Source organism: Meriones unguiculatus, chromosome 11, assembly GCF_030254825.1.
Source record: "Meriones unguiculatus strain TT.TT164.6M chromosome 11, Bangor_MerUng_6.1, whole genome shotgun sequence".
NCBI classification, from domain to species: Eukaryota; Metazoa; Chordata; class Mammalia; order Rodentia; family Muridae; genus Meriones; species Meriones unguiculatus.
This window is the reverse complement of record NC_083359.1, coordinates 53,814,293-53,829,674: the sequence shown is the minus strand read 5'-3', so window position 1 is coordinate 53,829,674 and position 15,382 is coordinate 53,814,293. Positions and strand designations below refer to the sequence as shown.

Genomic DNA, 15,382 nt, shown 5'->3' with positions numbered 1-15,382 from the left:
ATATCCAGTGTCTCTACCAAACCAAGGGCACTCTTGTGAGGGAAACAGCTCTCTGCCAACTCCTGGAGCTGTCTCCCAGCCAGAGGCTGTGAAGTGAGCACAAGAGAGCTACCCATCCCAGACCTCCATCCTCTGACCTGTCCTCTGGGTGAGCCTATGTGGTTGGGACGTAACACCCAAAGCCTGCCTCTTGCCTCTTAGCAATGTGGATATGATTTCATCCTCCAGTTCCAGAGAGGCTTCTCTGATTGCAGCTTTAAAGACAGGTTTCAGCTAGCAACACTCAGGCAGGGTTCTCTTGGCTTCTGTAGCATAGTATCCCCAAAAAGCTTTTCTGCCATCTCTGCCTCACCCAAGGCCTCCACCATCTAAGTCGACAAAGAAACTGGAAAGTTTGTTTTATTCCTTGTAACACCACTGGCCTTTACTGCAGAAGCTTGCTATTTCCCTGAGGGAAGGATTTGTTTATGAGTCTTTGAATATAAAAGAAAGTAACAAACAGAAGGTGGTTCAGGTGGGAAGGCAGAAGCAAAAAGCCAGTGGAGAATAGAGAAGCCTCTTGGGCTGGGCTCTACCAAGACAACCTTGATCCCAGCAAATCTGCAGAAAGCCCAAGAAATACCCTTGACCAGGATTAACAGCCTGTGTTAATCCTCGGAGGGGCCCTCACTGAGTTCAGACCTTCCACAATCTTGGAGACTGACCTCCTGCCAGGACTTTATCTGTTCTGTCCCTGGTAGTGGGAATGTGACTCCCTTCTGTATAGAAGTGTTAGTTCCAGTGAGGAGGGTGGCAGGCTATCGAACCAGAAACTGCATAAAGGTTCTTTTCTGCTAATAGTTTGTTCTTAATTCCCAGCTCTACCTCTAGCACCCAAGAGATCCAGGCACAATAATAAAGGGAGGGAAGGAGAGTGAAGGAAGGAGAAAGGAAAGAGGGGGAAGAAAAATGCTTTTTCATTTGCTTCTGAACTCCTAGAAATGGGCAAGAGGTTGACAGCAGGCTGGGAAGATTATGCCCACATAATGCCCTCTCCAGTTTCCCAAAGAGAGGAGGGACCAAGGTGGGAGAAATGAAAATAATGTGGGAGTGGTGTGGCCTAGCTGGGGACAGTCCCTGAGGGGCTTAGTGCCTGGGGAAAGGCCTCCCCATACCTGTGTGTTGTCAAGGAAATAAGGGCTTCATAGAACTGGTAGGTCAGGGCTAGAACTGAGGGAAGACTGACCTGTGACACACAGAAGAGCCACTCACTATCTGACCTCTCAAATGTCTTAACTGTGCCCTCTGCCTCAGTCCTGGCCCATGAGGATGCAAGGAAGGGGCTCAGACCCTGAGGCTCCATCTTGTGCTTGATGGGTACATCAAACCCTCCAAGGTTTGCAAGAGCAGCTACTTTGCTTCCTCTCTCAAGGCCCCATAAGCTTGATGGGAGGGTTAACCTGAGAAGAGCCTAGGAGCCTCATTCCTTGCTCCCAGGGAGGCTGCCCAGTCTCCAGAAGGCAAGTGGCAGATCCTGGGAATCCTCTTGTGTAGCCGAGATCTCTCTCCAGGAGCACAAAAGATTGGAAGCTAATATGGATGGGCACAAGAAGGCTTAAGAGGCCAACATCCTCAAATTCGTCAGGTGCCAGTTAAGTGAAGGTGGAAGATACATGCACTGAGCTCCACAGCAGTGAGCAGCCTCAGGATCCACTGGGAGTTGACAAGGGGGCCCTGTTTCTGCTCACACCGCCGTTTCCCGCTCTCTGTGAACTTCTTCCTTCTTCCTCTTCATCTTGCAGAAGCCGTGAAGACCACAGAAACAGGCGAAAGTGAACTGGGGCATGCCCTGGACCAGGTGGGGGAATGCTCACCAGATATCTGTAGGGAAAGGCAGGGTAGAAGAATGGGAGAAAAGCAAGAGAGAGAAGCAAGCTGGGGTTATCATTCTCAGAACCCTCAGATCTCCCTGAGGCTGCTGCCTGTTGAGGGAAGGAGTTCCATCACAAATCCACAGCTTTTCATTTTCTGTGTGGAACTGATATCACCCCTAAGAGAAAGTCCAGCTGCTACCTGTGATGTCCCAAGCCTTCTGTTTCACCTCATCCCCACACAGCTGCAGCTGGGGGACAGGAAGTGAGCAAGCCTAAAACAATCCCTAGACATGTCATTTCATGCAGGTTCCAGAATCAGGTGTGGGTGGCTTGTTCACTTGATTCTCCAGGTCACACATCCAACATCCACACATCCAGATGAAGGACCACAGACTGAAGGGGCCTCTACTTAGACATCTGGAATGGAGTCTCAGAGTCTGTCCTTCCCTAACAATCCCAAGCTGTCTGAAACACTTAAGGAACTCTATAATGGACAAACACAAGGTAGCATACAACTCCTCTAATGCTGGCCTGGTCACATAGAAAACAGACTATGAGGAGGGGGCCTTTGGCCAACAGGATTTGTATTTAGCTCCTGCACTGCATAAAGGGCCAGGAAGATGTGCACCCCTCCCCCAACCCCAGGTGAGGCCCAATGAGAGAAGGACGGTGGTCTGGCTAGGGCAGAGAGTTTGGAACAATGAAGCACAAGGCATGCCCTATCTCCAGCAGAAATGACAGTTGGTGCCACACCCCACTCAAGGCACACCTGTGATGTGGCTCCCCGGTGGCCTGAAGAACCTGGTATGACCCAAGTGATGACTGTTTGGACAGGCCCTGAGGAACTCCCTCAGGATAAATGTCCGATGTGCTTTTCCTGCACCGCTGAATGTCTGCTAAGGAGCTGGTCCCATCAGGATCCACCCCCAGTTCCTGGTAATACATCCAATCACTGTAATTAATAGGGAGACTGCATTTCCACTGACCAGCTGGATGGGCAGGAGGCCCAGCTTGAGTCAGCATGGGTAGAAAGGCAGGCTGCTATTTAATAACCTGCTTTCCAGCACCACTTACACACCCACTCTGGTGGAATATATATAGTGAGCAGAGAGCAGTCTCTGGGATATATATAGATAAAACCGAGACACAACTACTATATTTCTAGATCTATCTACCACAGCAATCTCTGTATCCCTCTCACGACAAACCTGGCGTAGGGTGGCGTCCATGCTAGGGCCTATTCTTGACTCTGAAGTGGGCTTACGGTCATCTTGGGAAGTAGCTATATCTCTCTGGACCTTCCGTTCCTTTTTTTCTGTATACCAGGACGTGGGCCAAGGTCTGACATTTAGAGACCATGTATTCCCTTAGGAATACATGGGTACTGAGAGCCCTAGCTGGATCCAGAAGAGAGGGAGAGCTGGTGGAGTCCTTTGTCATCAGTAACTGTAATGCACACACTCCATGCTGGGGTGTATGTGAAGGTACATCCAGAAAGTATACTCAAGTCGCCAGGAGGAAAAACAGCAATGGTCACCATGACAAAGGGTACCACAAGGCTGCCTGGGGGAAGAAACCTGCTTTTGGCAAGAGATTATCCTATCCCGGCCCTACACCAAGGACTAGTCTCGAAGGCTCTTAGACACAGGACAGGTACCAAGAGCCTCTTTCCTCCTCACCCTCCTTCCCCTTGATGTCTGATCCTGCCAGTCCTTAGGGGATAAGCTTCCTAGCCTCCCTCTTGGAGAAAGTTGGGGCAGGTGTAGGAGGAACCAGGGTTCATCTGGTACAGAAAAGAAGCATTGAAAGAAGTTCCTCAGGAGCTGGGCTGCTACAAGGCTGCTTAGTGAGAATCCTGAGTCCTTTGCTGCCAAAGGCATCAAGAACAAGGCAGCGAACCACCAGTTCTTGACTCTCAAGTTCTCCGGCTGCTTGTCACCCTGCTAGGGGTTTCATACAGGGTTCAACTCCAAACCCTGGAAGCCTAGGCACAAAGACCACTGGACCCAGTCCCCAAAGCAGGAAAGGCACTGGGCAGAGAATTCCATGTCACTGTGCCTGAGTAGCCTCATTTCTTCTCTCCAGAGGCCCCACCAACAGGGACCTGAGAGCACTGCTGCTAAATCCCTGCAACAGTGGTTGTGCTCTAGCACTTCCCTTCCCTGGCTGCATCCTCCACACTTGGCAACCTGGGCTGGAGGCCTCCTGGAGATGTCAGATCCCAAGACCTCTCTGCTGGGTCATATAGACCTGGAATATTCCCCTCATCTCTGCTTCAGTAGGAGTCCCCAGCCTGGACTCACTTAAGCCACTGTTCAAGACTGGGTAAGGAATGGAAAAACAGCACTTGAAAACTCCAAAGGAAGGGGCTGGTACTGCCAATGCTCCTATTGTCCGCCCCAACCTGGCTCTTTCCAGCTCAGTACGGGATGGTCTGGGGTCTAATGGCCAAGATGTCCCTCTGCCAAGCCCCTTCATGGGAACCATGCAGAAGAGATGATAAGCCACAGAACATCTCTCCTGGCACCACCTACAGATTCCCAGCCTCACTTCTCACCCCTGCCTGTTCTTGGCCTTTGCCCCACATTCCCTCGCTTAGCCACTTTCCTCTGACCCTCCTACCTCAAGGCAAAGTTAGGGAGCAGGGAGAACCTGAACACAGAGGAACCAAGGAGGAAGCCAGGGTTTCAGGCTGTTAGACCTCAAATTCCTCAGTATCTCTTTTGGCAATGTCCTACATCCAGGTGGCTGGTAAGGGGACATAAGAGACTCAAGTATTGGGACAAGCCAGGAATCTCTGACAATTGTTTCTCCTACCCCAAACCCCTCACATCCTAAAGCAAGAGCTAAGGCACTTCCAGCAAGACCCACCCCAGGTAACCAGAAATGACTCTGGGAGGAGGGGTGCCCTCAGTCCTGGGGAAACAATGCAGAACCCCCCCTCCCTGCGCCCTCCGCACCCGAGCCTCAGTAATTAAAATATGAATTCACCTTCCCTCCCTGAGCCAGTCATCCCTGCAAAGGGAAGCAGCTGCAGCTTAGGAGACCGGATTTGGGGATTAGCTCGGGCGGTGCAGCAGACACATCAGGAGAAAGAATTCAAAAGGAAGGGGGTGAACTGGGTTTTCTCCCACTTCCTCCCTCTCCCTTCCCCAGCCATCTCTGAGCTTCACACCCACCCCTTCCTCCAAAGCCTGGCCTCCAGGTTTCTGGGAACTGTAGTCTGTCAGGCAGTGTTGATAAACAGGCAGACCTGGGGTGGGTGGTGGCACAAACTACAGATCCCAGGACCTCTTTCCAGGGCTGCCATCCACCAAGCTGGACATAGGGCACTTGTCTGGAGAAGCCTGTGTTCTCCTTGGAAGTTAACCCCTTCTTGGATTGTTAGAGAAGGAGCTCCCGTGGCCCTGGAAGCCAAGGCCTCTCTGCCTTCCATGGCCTGTAGAGGCTGCAGTACCTGACCTGCAGGGACAGCCATCCCTCATAGTTTCTGTCTTGTCTACCTATTGAGAAAGAATAAAAACCCCCTTCTCAAGACTACAAAGACAGCTAAGAATTTAACAGGGGTTCTGAGGGACTTAAGGGGCACAGTATCTGGGAGCAAGGGTCAGCATAACAATACTCTTAAGTAACGTCTTTGCACCCGCAGCAGGGGCTCCGCAGAGGCTTACCACTGACTCCCGGCAGGGGAGGAGGAGCCAGGAACCTGATGCAGAAGGTGTGTCCCCTAGAAAGAGGGAACCAGCCAGCAATCTTTCCTATCTTCTTTGCATTTAAAAGTGAAGTTTAGCAATCAAATTCCATTTCCACTAGAAATGGACAAATACCATCAGAGAAATACCGCCCGGTTCTCAAGTGTAGTTAAAAATGGACCCGCCTCTCTAGGGAAGCCTCATGCTGGGTCGAGCGGATGACTGTAGGAGACTTAGTTTGCTCAGTTATGATATTTTTGGTTTCAGCTGTCTGCAGGCAGGGACAGGACAGACGCAGGGCTGCTCTGTGAATCCTCAGGGAAAGAGGGCATGAGGCCAGCTTGCCTATTCAGAGGATTAACAATTACGGGAGATACGCCATTGCGGATCTTTTTCAAGCCAGCCCCACCCATAGTGGCAAGGCACAAAGGCTGCAAAGGAGGCCCAAGGTTGTAATCCTGGGGTGGCGCCCAACCCCCAGCCCCAGGCTAGAGGGGAAACTATCCCCCTTTCCCCTAGCTTACCATTCTTTCCCTTAATATTACTATGCAGTCCTAAGTGTCTCGCTAGAGCTTCACAAGAGGGAGAATCTGTGAAGCCCCACTTCTTGTCCCCACTTCCCAGATGCTGAGACCTTCTTGGACAAACTGTGAAAGAGGATCCTGAGGCAGAGGGCAGGAGGTGACTTTTCTGCTTTAACTTTCCAATTAGGAAACTGGCAGCAGAGAGAAGCAAGACAGGAAGTTCCTAGAACAACAGAAAAACCAAAACAAAACAGCCAGCTCAGGAGCCTCCAGGGAGGAGGCTGGGACAAGGGCTAGCTAACCCTAAGTCTTTCCACAATCTAAGCCTAGCCAGCAGGGAAAGTAGACTGATTCAGCCACTGCAAAACTCCATCTGGTTTGGGCTTTGCTTCTGTTGTTCTGATTTACCCTTCTGCCCACACTGGGTAAAGAAAATCATTCTTAGCTAAAGAATGATGGGACTGGGTAAAATTCAAAGCCAGGCACCCCCTGGAGACCTCCAGGGAAGAAGCACTCATAGGCACAGTACCACCCAGATTCTGTATTCCCAACACACTGGTTTGATTCCCGTAAGTTCCAGTATGGAATAAGACCATGGGTAGATTCTGCCATCCGACCACCTGGGTTCACATCCCAGCTCTGCTCCCTAGCCGTAGCACTGGGCCAGCTTCCCAGTTCCCTTGTGCTTTAGATTTCCTATAAATAAAACAGGCTAATAATATATAGGGCTGTCGTGGAGACCAAACAGGTTAACATAGGCAAGTAGGGTAGGGCTGTGGTATGCACTGCACACTTGGTGGATTGCTGACTGGGGAAAGGAAGGCTCTATCTAAATAAGACAAGGGGAGTAATCTGCCTTTTGATTCTCAACAACACTGTGTCGTGCTCCTTCAGTGGTCTATGTTAGACAGCTGGAATGGGGAGGCCACTGTAAGGTGGGGTGATTCCCTTGCCATTCCAACCAGACTGCCTGCTTCATTTCCATCTGTGCAGTTTCCCAGGATGTCAGGGATGGAGTCCGGCAGTTATCACAGAGTGAGACTAGAACCAAGTTGGTGGAAGAAGCAGGGAATGCTGGAATCCCAGCAGGAGACAGCAGAAAAGGCAATACCTTCCAGGAATCTAGCAGAGGGGGGAGGTAAGAGCTAAAAGCTAGGAACTCTGGGCTCCAGAGTGGTACCCTGAGGAGATATGGCTTTCCCAGTTTTCCTCTGGAACTACCTCCACCACCACCACCACCACCATCATCACCACCACCACCTCCACCACCTCCGCCATCACCACCACCACCACCACGACCACCAGTGTAGCTCCCATTCCAGTCTCAAGAGGCCGAAGTGTCTGGAAAAGAGCAGCTCAGGATTTCAAGCTGGGCAGTGGGAGGGGAAATAAGACTATGACCAAGAAGCAGAGTATATCTGGTCAAAGAGGAAAGACCCAAGCCTTTGGGGGCTGATATCAGCTCCCACATCACTACTAAGCCAGGCCTCAATAAAGAGGAAAACAACTCCTTAGTGGCTCACCCACTAGGCTCACCAGCTTAACCCTTCAGAATGAAGGGACCAGATCCAGAGAGAAGTGATATGGCCAAGATCACACAGCCTAGCCCCAAATCTATAGTTACAGTTATGCCAGCCCTCCCTCTGGCGCCCCCTGTGGCTGGTCCTTAGGGAAGTTCAGGAGCGCAGGAGCTTGCCCCTCACTGTAGCCCATGGCTTTTAGCCCTACATGAGTTCGGAACAGCAATCACATAGGAATGAAAAGCCATAGGCCACAGCAGAGCTAAGGGGTCCAGTGGCAGGAATCTCAAAAGAAAAAAAAAAAAAGCAGGAAACTGGGGACTCTCACACCGCCCTTTCCCCCACCTTGCCTTCCTGGGAGCCCAAGTCCCCTCCCCCACAAATTGCATTCTCTCACCATCCCTCACCACCTGGTGGGCCCCAAGAATACTAAAGCTAAGGCAGTAATGAGTTTTCAGTCTATCCCTTCAAAGGCCCCACACAATGGCCCTCACGGTGGGTATGGGGAGGTGCAGCTTCCTGGCCATAAAAAGGACCTCCTCAGATTCCTCTAATTAGCATCCAGCTCCTCCCAGGTCCCTAACTACCCTCTCCCCTAGCAAATAAGGGCAATCTTTTCAAGATGTCCAGGCCCCACAGTGGGCTCCTTTTTTTAAGGCTTAATTAATCCTATCCACGACAGCGACATTGTGCTTTGTTCAGAAGAGGAGTAAGTGTTGAGCTATGCCCCAGTTTTGGGTACCTCAAGCTTTCCAAACTGTCACAGAGAGTTGCACCATTGTCTAAATCAGTGGTTCTCAACCTGCCCGACACTTCAACACCTTAATAATACAGCACCTCATTTCGTGGTGACCCCCAACCACAAAATTTTTTTGTTGCTACTTTATAACTGTAATTTTGCTACTGTTATGAATCGCAGTGTAAATATCTGATATGAGACTGCCGAATAGGTTGTGACCCACAGGTTGTGGACCGCTGCTCCAGACCTCACTAGTAGTTTGAGAAGGGGCCTGCTGGGTTGGAATCCCCACCATCTGAGGGCAGCCAGCTCTGTGCAGTCATATCTTTCGTCAGAGTCTCAGGATCCTGAGAAAAGTATGTTCATTTCCTCTCCCACTGTGGGTTAGCTGTAGGAATCTGTCATGGAAGAGTGGGGTCCCAAAGGCACCTTCTTACCTACAACCAGGAAAATCTCGGGGACTCAGACCTCCAAACTCAATCTGGACCTCTCTCTCCCAGGGACCACCAATGGGAGGGGTCCAAATCAGAACCTACCTCTTTCAAGAAGTAGCTAGCACCCTGCTTTAGTCCTACCCCCAACCTGTGCCTAGAGGCATGGTGAGGCAACCCTCTGAACTCCCAGTGAGCACCAGCAGTATAACACACACACACACACACACACACACACACACACACACACGACTCATCCTACCTTAACTTCACCCAGTTTCACACTCCTCAGCTCTGTCCTTTTCACTGACCCCATAAACCCAGCCCTGAGATCTACAGAAAGCTGTGTGCTCCAGGCCAAAGGACTACAGTCCCCTCCAGGGACAGTGGCCAGGGGCCTGGGGTGGCAGGTTCACCAGGTGACAACCCAATCTCTCCCACCCACCCCCACAGCTCCCTTTATAATTCCAGAAGATCCACTTCCTGCCTCCCAGGCAGCCACTCACTCCTCTGCTCACTCCAAGCTCCAGACCTCCTCCCTCCTCCACCCACTCTTGGCTAGGCCTAGCTGTACCCAGCTTGCCTTGACTCTCAGATGACCTGCCTTTCCCCCTACCAGGCTGGTGGGGGTGGGTGGTCAGCAGGCAGGCAGTCAGGTGTCCCTTCAATTCTGACTTGGGCCTGAGGTAACAAAGGTCTCATTGAGCCTCTGGTTGTCTGGTTGGTGAAGCTCAAACCTCTTGTATCTACTTGCTTTTGATCTCACTCCTTCTGAACTAGCCAAGTATTACTTACCTCCCCTGCAGGGATATTGGTGTGGAGGAGCTGTTTGGTCCCCTCCCTCCACTCCCATCTCCTTTTTTTTTCCTTCCTTCCCCTGCTACTCATCTCCAGCTTTTAAAAAATGCTTTAATTTTTGGCTGGAGACCCGGAGGCAGTTCCCTGCAGCCCTCTCCTCTTCTCCCCCTCCCTCAAACCCTCTTTCCACCATTCCCCTGCCCCAGAAACCAAAGGTCAGCACTGGCTAATCCAGTCCCTTCTTCAGACAGCTCAAATGTGGCCTCCAATTCCTAGAATATGTCCTGATTGCCAGACCCAGAACACCCGACAAGTCCCAAGAAAGCTCTAGAATGGGGGGGGGGGGGGAGAGGAGAGTTCCCCGAATCTATTTCTGGGACCAGAGACCTGGTGGGGCTGGGGCTGGAAGTGGTAGTAACAGCCTTTTGGTTTCTGGCTCAGGCAAAGCTGGACCTCACTTGAAACATAGAAAAGGGGGGGGGGGGGAGCAAGTCAAATAGGTCCCATCTCCTTTAGCCAGAAAAATCCTGCTTCCTCAAACTTGCTTTCTCTATCCCCAAGGCAGTACAAGGCCCAAGGCCTCAACCTTTCACAAAGGTGCCGTGTCCACTATCCCTTCCCTCTGAGTTCACTCCTAAGCCTACAGCTCTGCTAGTGGTGGGAGCCTGAGCCCATGTAGCCAAACGCTCGTTCCCTGTACATCGAGGCTGCTGCCGCAATACAGGGCCACCGGATTGTCTCCTTGTCCTGCCTCATCACATCCTCAGGTCTGTCTCTCCAAAATTCTAAGAATTTGCAGGGTAAATAACTCAAGAGCCCAAACCAGAACTGACGAGAAGGCTTAGCTTTAAAGCTGTTTGCCACCAAGCTCATGCCTTGAGTTTGCTCTTCAGGTTGTCCTCTGACCTCCACATATGCACTATGAATCATATGCCCATACACATACATGCTCACAAAATAAATAAATGTAATTTTAAAAAAGAGCTCTATACCTGCATCCCGTCTCCAGTGCCTTAGGCAGAGAGTGCCTGGGCTCTGTGGAGCCCTCAGGTGTTCCATTCAGCTAAGCCCAGGATTTGGGAGAGTTCTGTTCTGACAGAGGCCCCATTCTTCCTGTTGCTGGCTCTCATTGTCCCTCATGACTTCACACATTCTTGGGCCTCTAATGAGAAGCTGAGACTGCCATCAGCTCTGCTCTGCTCTGCCCTTGCCAGCATAACCCTGTGGCAGGTGCTGGGAGAGAGCAGGCAGGGGCCAAAAAAAAAAAAAAAGGGAGTAAAGAAAAAGGAGGTGAGAGCCGAGGGCAGGGAACAGGATGGTAGAGGTAGAATGACAGTGAGAGAAACTGAAGGGGGATGAACATGAAAGGACATGGAAATGCTAGAACATCTTCCACAGATAAAAAGAGCCTATCTTTTTAGAGTAGAAACTCATGCATGCACTGATGCCTATTAATTATATCCAGTATGTCAGCACTATAGTTACAGCTAAGAGAACTGAGGCTTTCCTGCCCCCCCCCCTCTTTTTTTCACTGGAGAGCTCTGTGATAAAGGAAGAGTATAAAGGGAGAGGGGGAAAGAGAAGAGCATATAAAAGTACAGTATGCTGACAAGCTGAGGGAAACAGAAAAATGAGAGTGCCTGTGTGGACTGAGGAAGGAAGAGAATCCAGTTTACAGGCCTAAAATGTCCCGGGCCTTCAGCCATTCCTAAGGAGCCCTCTGCTTGTTGGAAAAGCAGACACTGAGAGAGGGTGAGGTATCCTTTCTTCAACTCTGCACAAACTGGAGAACCCAGGTCTAACTAGAATTGACACCTGTGTCCCTGGAAAAGTACTAGCTTTTTAGGGATTCCTTCTTATAACACTTTCCTTAAAGGGCTTCAGGCTACATCTGGGTCTTGGAATTAACAATGGTTCAAATTAAAGACAAGCCAAGCAGAGCAAGCCCCCCAAAGGAGAGGTGGGGACGTGCCAATAAACATCAGCTCTCCACAAGAGAGAAGGGCCAGGAGCAGTGTTCCCAGAGACAGCCAACACATGTGCACAACTATTTTCTAGATCTACACAGGACACCCAGTGGACCGATAAATGGAATGCTTGTGTGGAGGTCTTCCATCACTTCAGTTAATCAACCTATGGTTCCATCAAGATTCATGGTCCACAAGGGAAGTAGCTCTCAGAGGGTCTTTTCAACCTATGTGCCTTCTGGGGGTACTTTGATTTCAGAAGAGCTGTTTCAGCCCATGGTGGTAGAGCAATGGGACATTGGGAAGACACTAAGGTACTTGCTCTTACTAGCCTGTGTGCTTATAGGTCCTAGGCTTGGGGATGTGATGAGGAGCAGGGTGGCAATATGGTTCCACCCACCGTGGTGGGAGGTGCTGCTGCTGCAGGTTCAAAGGAGCCTCAAGGAAATGCAATCTGTTGCTTCTGCTCCAAATAGACCTCCCAATTTGGAACTGTGTTTGGGATGGATCTGTGAGTACATCCTTCTGCATTCTTGTATACCCAGGCCCAGGACTGACCCAGACTGTTAGGTCTTGAAGGACCTGCAGGCTCCCATATACTGTCCTCCAGACCAGAACCAGATCAGCAATGGGCTCGCCACAGAGGACAGGCTGGCCTCCCTCTCTCTAGGCCACTAGGTAGCGGTCTCCATGCTTTGTGTCTGCCACGTACACCCTCCTCTTCTACCCCAGAGCATGAACAGCTCAGGTTCTTATTTAACAGCTTGAGAGACCCCCCCGGAGGTGAATGCTGCTCCATTGAACAGGAAACCACAAAGAAGTCAGGCATGAATTTGCCCAGGAGCTTTCTCCAGTTGCCCTTTCCTGAACATTTCCAAGCAAACAGAGGCAGCTTCTAACATGGCAGCACGTTGGGCTCTTGGAGAAAAAGGGAGAAGAGTAGGAGGAGGCCACTGCAGACTGATAACAGCCTTAGGTGAATCAGAGTAAAGAAGCCAGGAGGAAACAGCAAGGATTGAAGCTGAGAGACAGGTCTCCAGCCTTGGTACCACCAGCCCTGTAAGCCCCACTAAGCCTGTTGGCTGGGTTTTAGGAGGAAGAGGACAAGGAACTTATAACACCAGAGTTTGAGCTCCCCAAGCACAGGACCCAGGCTACAATTTTGACTCTCAGTAAACCGTGCTGTTAAAGAAAAACATGATAACGGGGCACTGGCACATTTGCTTGCAGTTTGCCTGAGAATATCATAAATAATATCAAAAGGTTCTCATGTCTACCTAGGCTGCCCTTTCACCCATGTCTCCTAACCCTCAAAAGATGATGGGAGGCATGGGGACAGCTACCCCTTTAATGGACGTGCATCAAGCACCACACACAATGGGTCAAACACAATACAAGACCCTGGGATAAGACTCGTGCTGGCAGTCCAGTGGGGGACAAGCCACCGTTCACGACCGTAAGTCAGAGCTGCCTGAGGTCTCCATCCATCAGTCTTATGACATGACTCCAAGGGACAGGCTGGATATGGCCACACCCACCTTCAGGTCTCTGTGTCCTCATCAAGTCTTTAGGAGAATGGCCCCAATTCTGAAGCCTGCCTGCCTCCTGGATGATCGTATCTGTGTCTGTATGGCAAGAGGGTAGAAGGAGGGGGAGGTGCTCAGTAACCCCTTGGAGGAAGCCTTGTCTGGCGTCTGAGGTAGCTAAGTATAAGAGCCTGTGTCTGTCACAGCCCTGATGAGACTGGACAATCTGAAAAGAACTGTTTCCAGCCTTCTGCCTGAGCAGGGGCACCCTTGAAGATTTAAGTAGACAAACTGGCACCATGCGGACTTCTTGGAGGACAATTCCTCTCACAATGGGGAACCCAGTCACCAGGCAGCTGACTTCCCTTGCTGTGTTAGCCCTGAACTAAATTGTTCCCAAGCAGAGGAAAGCACCTTTGGAAATTCACCAGGGAAGATTGGATCAGACCAGAGGAAACAATCTGCTAATGAAGACTGAGGCCTGAACACGGATGTTTCCAAAGGGAGGCTGTAGAATGTTGGTTGGGAAGGACTCTCCCTCTGCCCCCCAGGCGCCCTCTCCTGACCAGCTCTGGAGAGGCAGGGGCCTTCCTTTAGGGGCACTCTCTCCGTGTTCAGGGACCCTTTTTCAGGAAAGGGAGTATCTGTTCTCGCCAAGGCAGCCTTGCCGGGCCTCTTAACCCGGCCAGGGATCCTCCTCGTGGGTGGCCTCTCTGCGGCCCATGTTAGGTATGCAAGGGGAAAGGGGGTGGGAGGAAGCTCAGGCTTAGAGGCCCTATCAGACCCCAAAGCCACAATGATTGGAAAGGATTGGAGGGAGAATGAAGTAGCTGGTATCCCCCTCCTTCCGGGTACATGTTTGTCTCACATTCGCTGGAGTTGGTGGTTTTGCACTGGACATGGCTCCTCCCAGCCTCCTGCCCTAGGGCTTTCAGGACCTCTCTCTGCTCCTGGGGTACCAAACACCGCTGCTTCTCCCTTCTATGTGCCAAACAAACGCACAGGTGCCACAAAGTCCTGGTCCCTGCCTCAGTTACGGCCTCTTCTTTATCGCATTCCAGCACGCAGAGGAGAGGGGGAAGCACCCAAAGTAGCTTTCGCTCAGCCAGTAGAGGTAGACTCAAGCTTTAGAAAGCGAGCTCCCTCACATTCCCTCCTGAAACCTACTAGCTGTGAAATCCTTTAGAAGGAACAAAGGCAATGGAGCCTGGGTAGGGGGCTTCCTTTTTGCCTAGCCTGGGCAGTGGTTGGCGCGGCAGCGGGTCAGATCTGGCTTTCAAGTGAGCCTGCCGGAGCTGGAGGGCTCCCTGCTCAACCCAAAGCGGAGACGCCAGTCTTCGGCGGTTCCCGGCCCCCAACCCGGCCCACAGAGGGGTCGCCGACTCCCAGCACTTTCTGCCTGTTTTCCGCTCAGTACTCACAGTTCGGATGCTGAGCCGGCTCCTCTCTTGTACTCACTTCCTTTGTCTCCCTCTTTCCCTCTCCAACCTCTCTCTTCCCTCCTCGTCTGATTCTCGGCTGTAAGCTTCCAGCGGAGAAAAATAATTATTCTTCTCAATGGGTTCGCACGGGGCGTGCGCGCGTACACACACACACACGCACATTGCACGGGTACCCAATCAATGCACAAATCTTCGGGGTCCCTTTAACCTCTGCGGATGACTCCAGGAGTTAATTATGAAGCCTATTTCAGCATGGCATAAATATGCATTAAGGGATGAAATGACAAGCGACGCGCTGAACTTCAGGGAACTGGCATTTAGACAGACTTCATCTCGCCCCCGCCCCTCTCCCGCTCGCTCCCCGGCCCCATAAACCATCGCCAAAGCCTCGCGCCCTCCGGGGCCCTCCCGAACTCCCCGCACCTTCGGCGCCCCCTGCGGCGGGGCAGACCCTCGCGGGCCGCTCCCTCCAGCCCGCTTCCCGCAGCCCGCCTGGTCCCGACCCGGGTGGGGCTTCCATCAGAGAGCAGCGGTGAGCTGCGTCCCGGGAAGAGCGGGAGCGGGCCGGCTACCTGGCCGCACGCTCGAGTTCTGCGCGGGCGAGAAAGACCGCGAAGCGGGTCCTCTCCCTGCCCGCGCGGCCGCCTCGCGCCTTCGGGTCCCGACCCGCACACACACGCGCGCGCACACTCACACGCACCGCCTGCCGCGCATCGACACTCCCGCGCGCGCTCACGCCCGCTCACACTCAGGCTGTAACAAAGGAAGGGGCCAGCGCTGCCTTACTTTTCTTCCGCTTCTCTTTTGCGGGCCCCTAGCCCCGGGCCGGCGTCCGGCCCACCCGCCCTCCACGCCCCCCGACGGCGGCGGGCGGCCGGCAAGCCGGAGCA

At 52.0% G+C, this 15,382-nt stretch overlaps 1 protein-coding gene across 3 annotated transcripts; it reads right to left on the bottom strand.

The window, feature by feature from the left end:
- Positions 1–1,716: 1,716 nt before the first annotated feature.
- Positions 1,717–14,571, bottom strand: Blacat1 (BLACAT1 overlapping LEMD1 locus). Of its 3 annotated transcripts, none has more exons than XM_060364267.1 (2): positions 14,472–14,571; positions 1,717–1,860 (listed from the first exon to the last, which is right to left on the bottom strand). In XM_060364267.1, exon 2 carries the CDS (start codon positions 1,823–1,825, stop codon positions 1,724–1,726), a length of 102 nt encoding a protein of 33 aa, XP_060220250.1. In that variant the 5' UTR covers positions 1,826–1,860; positions 14,472–14,571; the 3' UTR covers positions 1,717–1,723. The 3 variants fall into 3 exon arrangements, with proteins under 3 accessions (XP_060220250.1, XP_060220251.1, XP_060220249.1); XM_060364268.1 differs by lacking the exon at positions 14,472–14,571 and adding an exon at positions 5,525–7,285; XM_060364266.1 differs by lacking the exon at positions 14,472–14,571 and adding an exon at positions 4,845–5,517.
- Between the last annotated feature and the right edge of the window lie 811 nt (positions 14,572–15,382).

Excerpts from the sequence above, each read along its gene's own strand:
- Blacat1 (XM_060364267.1), bottom strand. The coding sequence starts at position 1,825 with ATGCCCCAGTTCACTTTCGCCTGTTTCTGTGGTCTTCACGGCTTCTGC.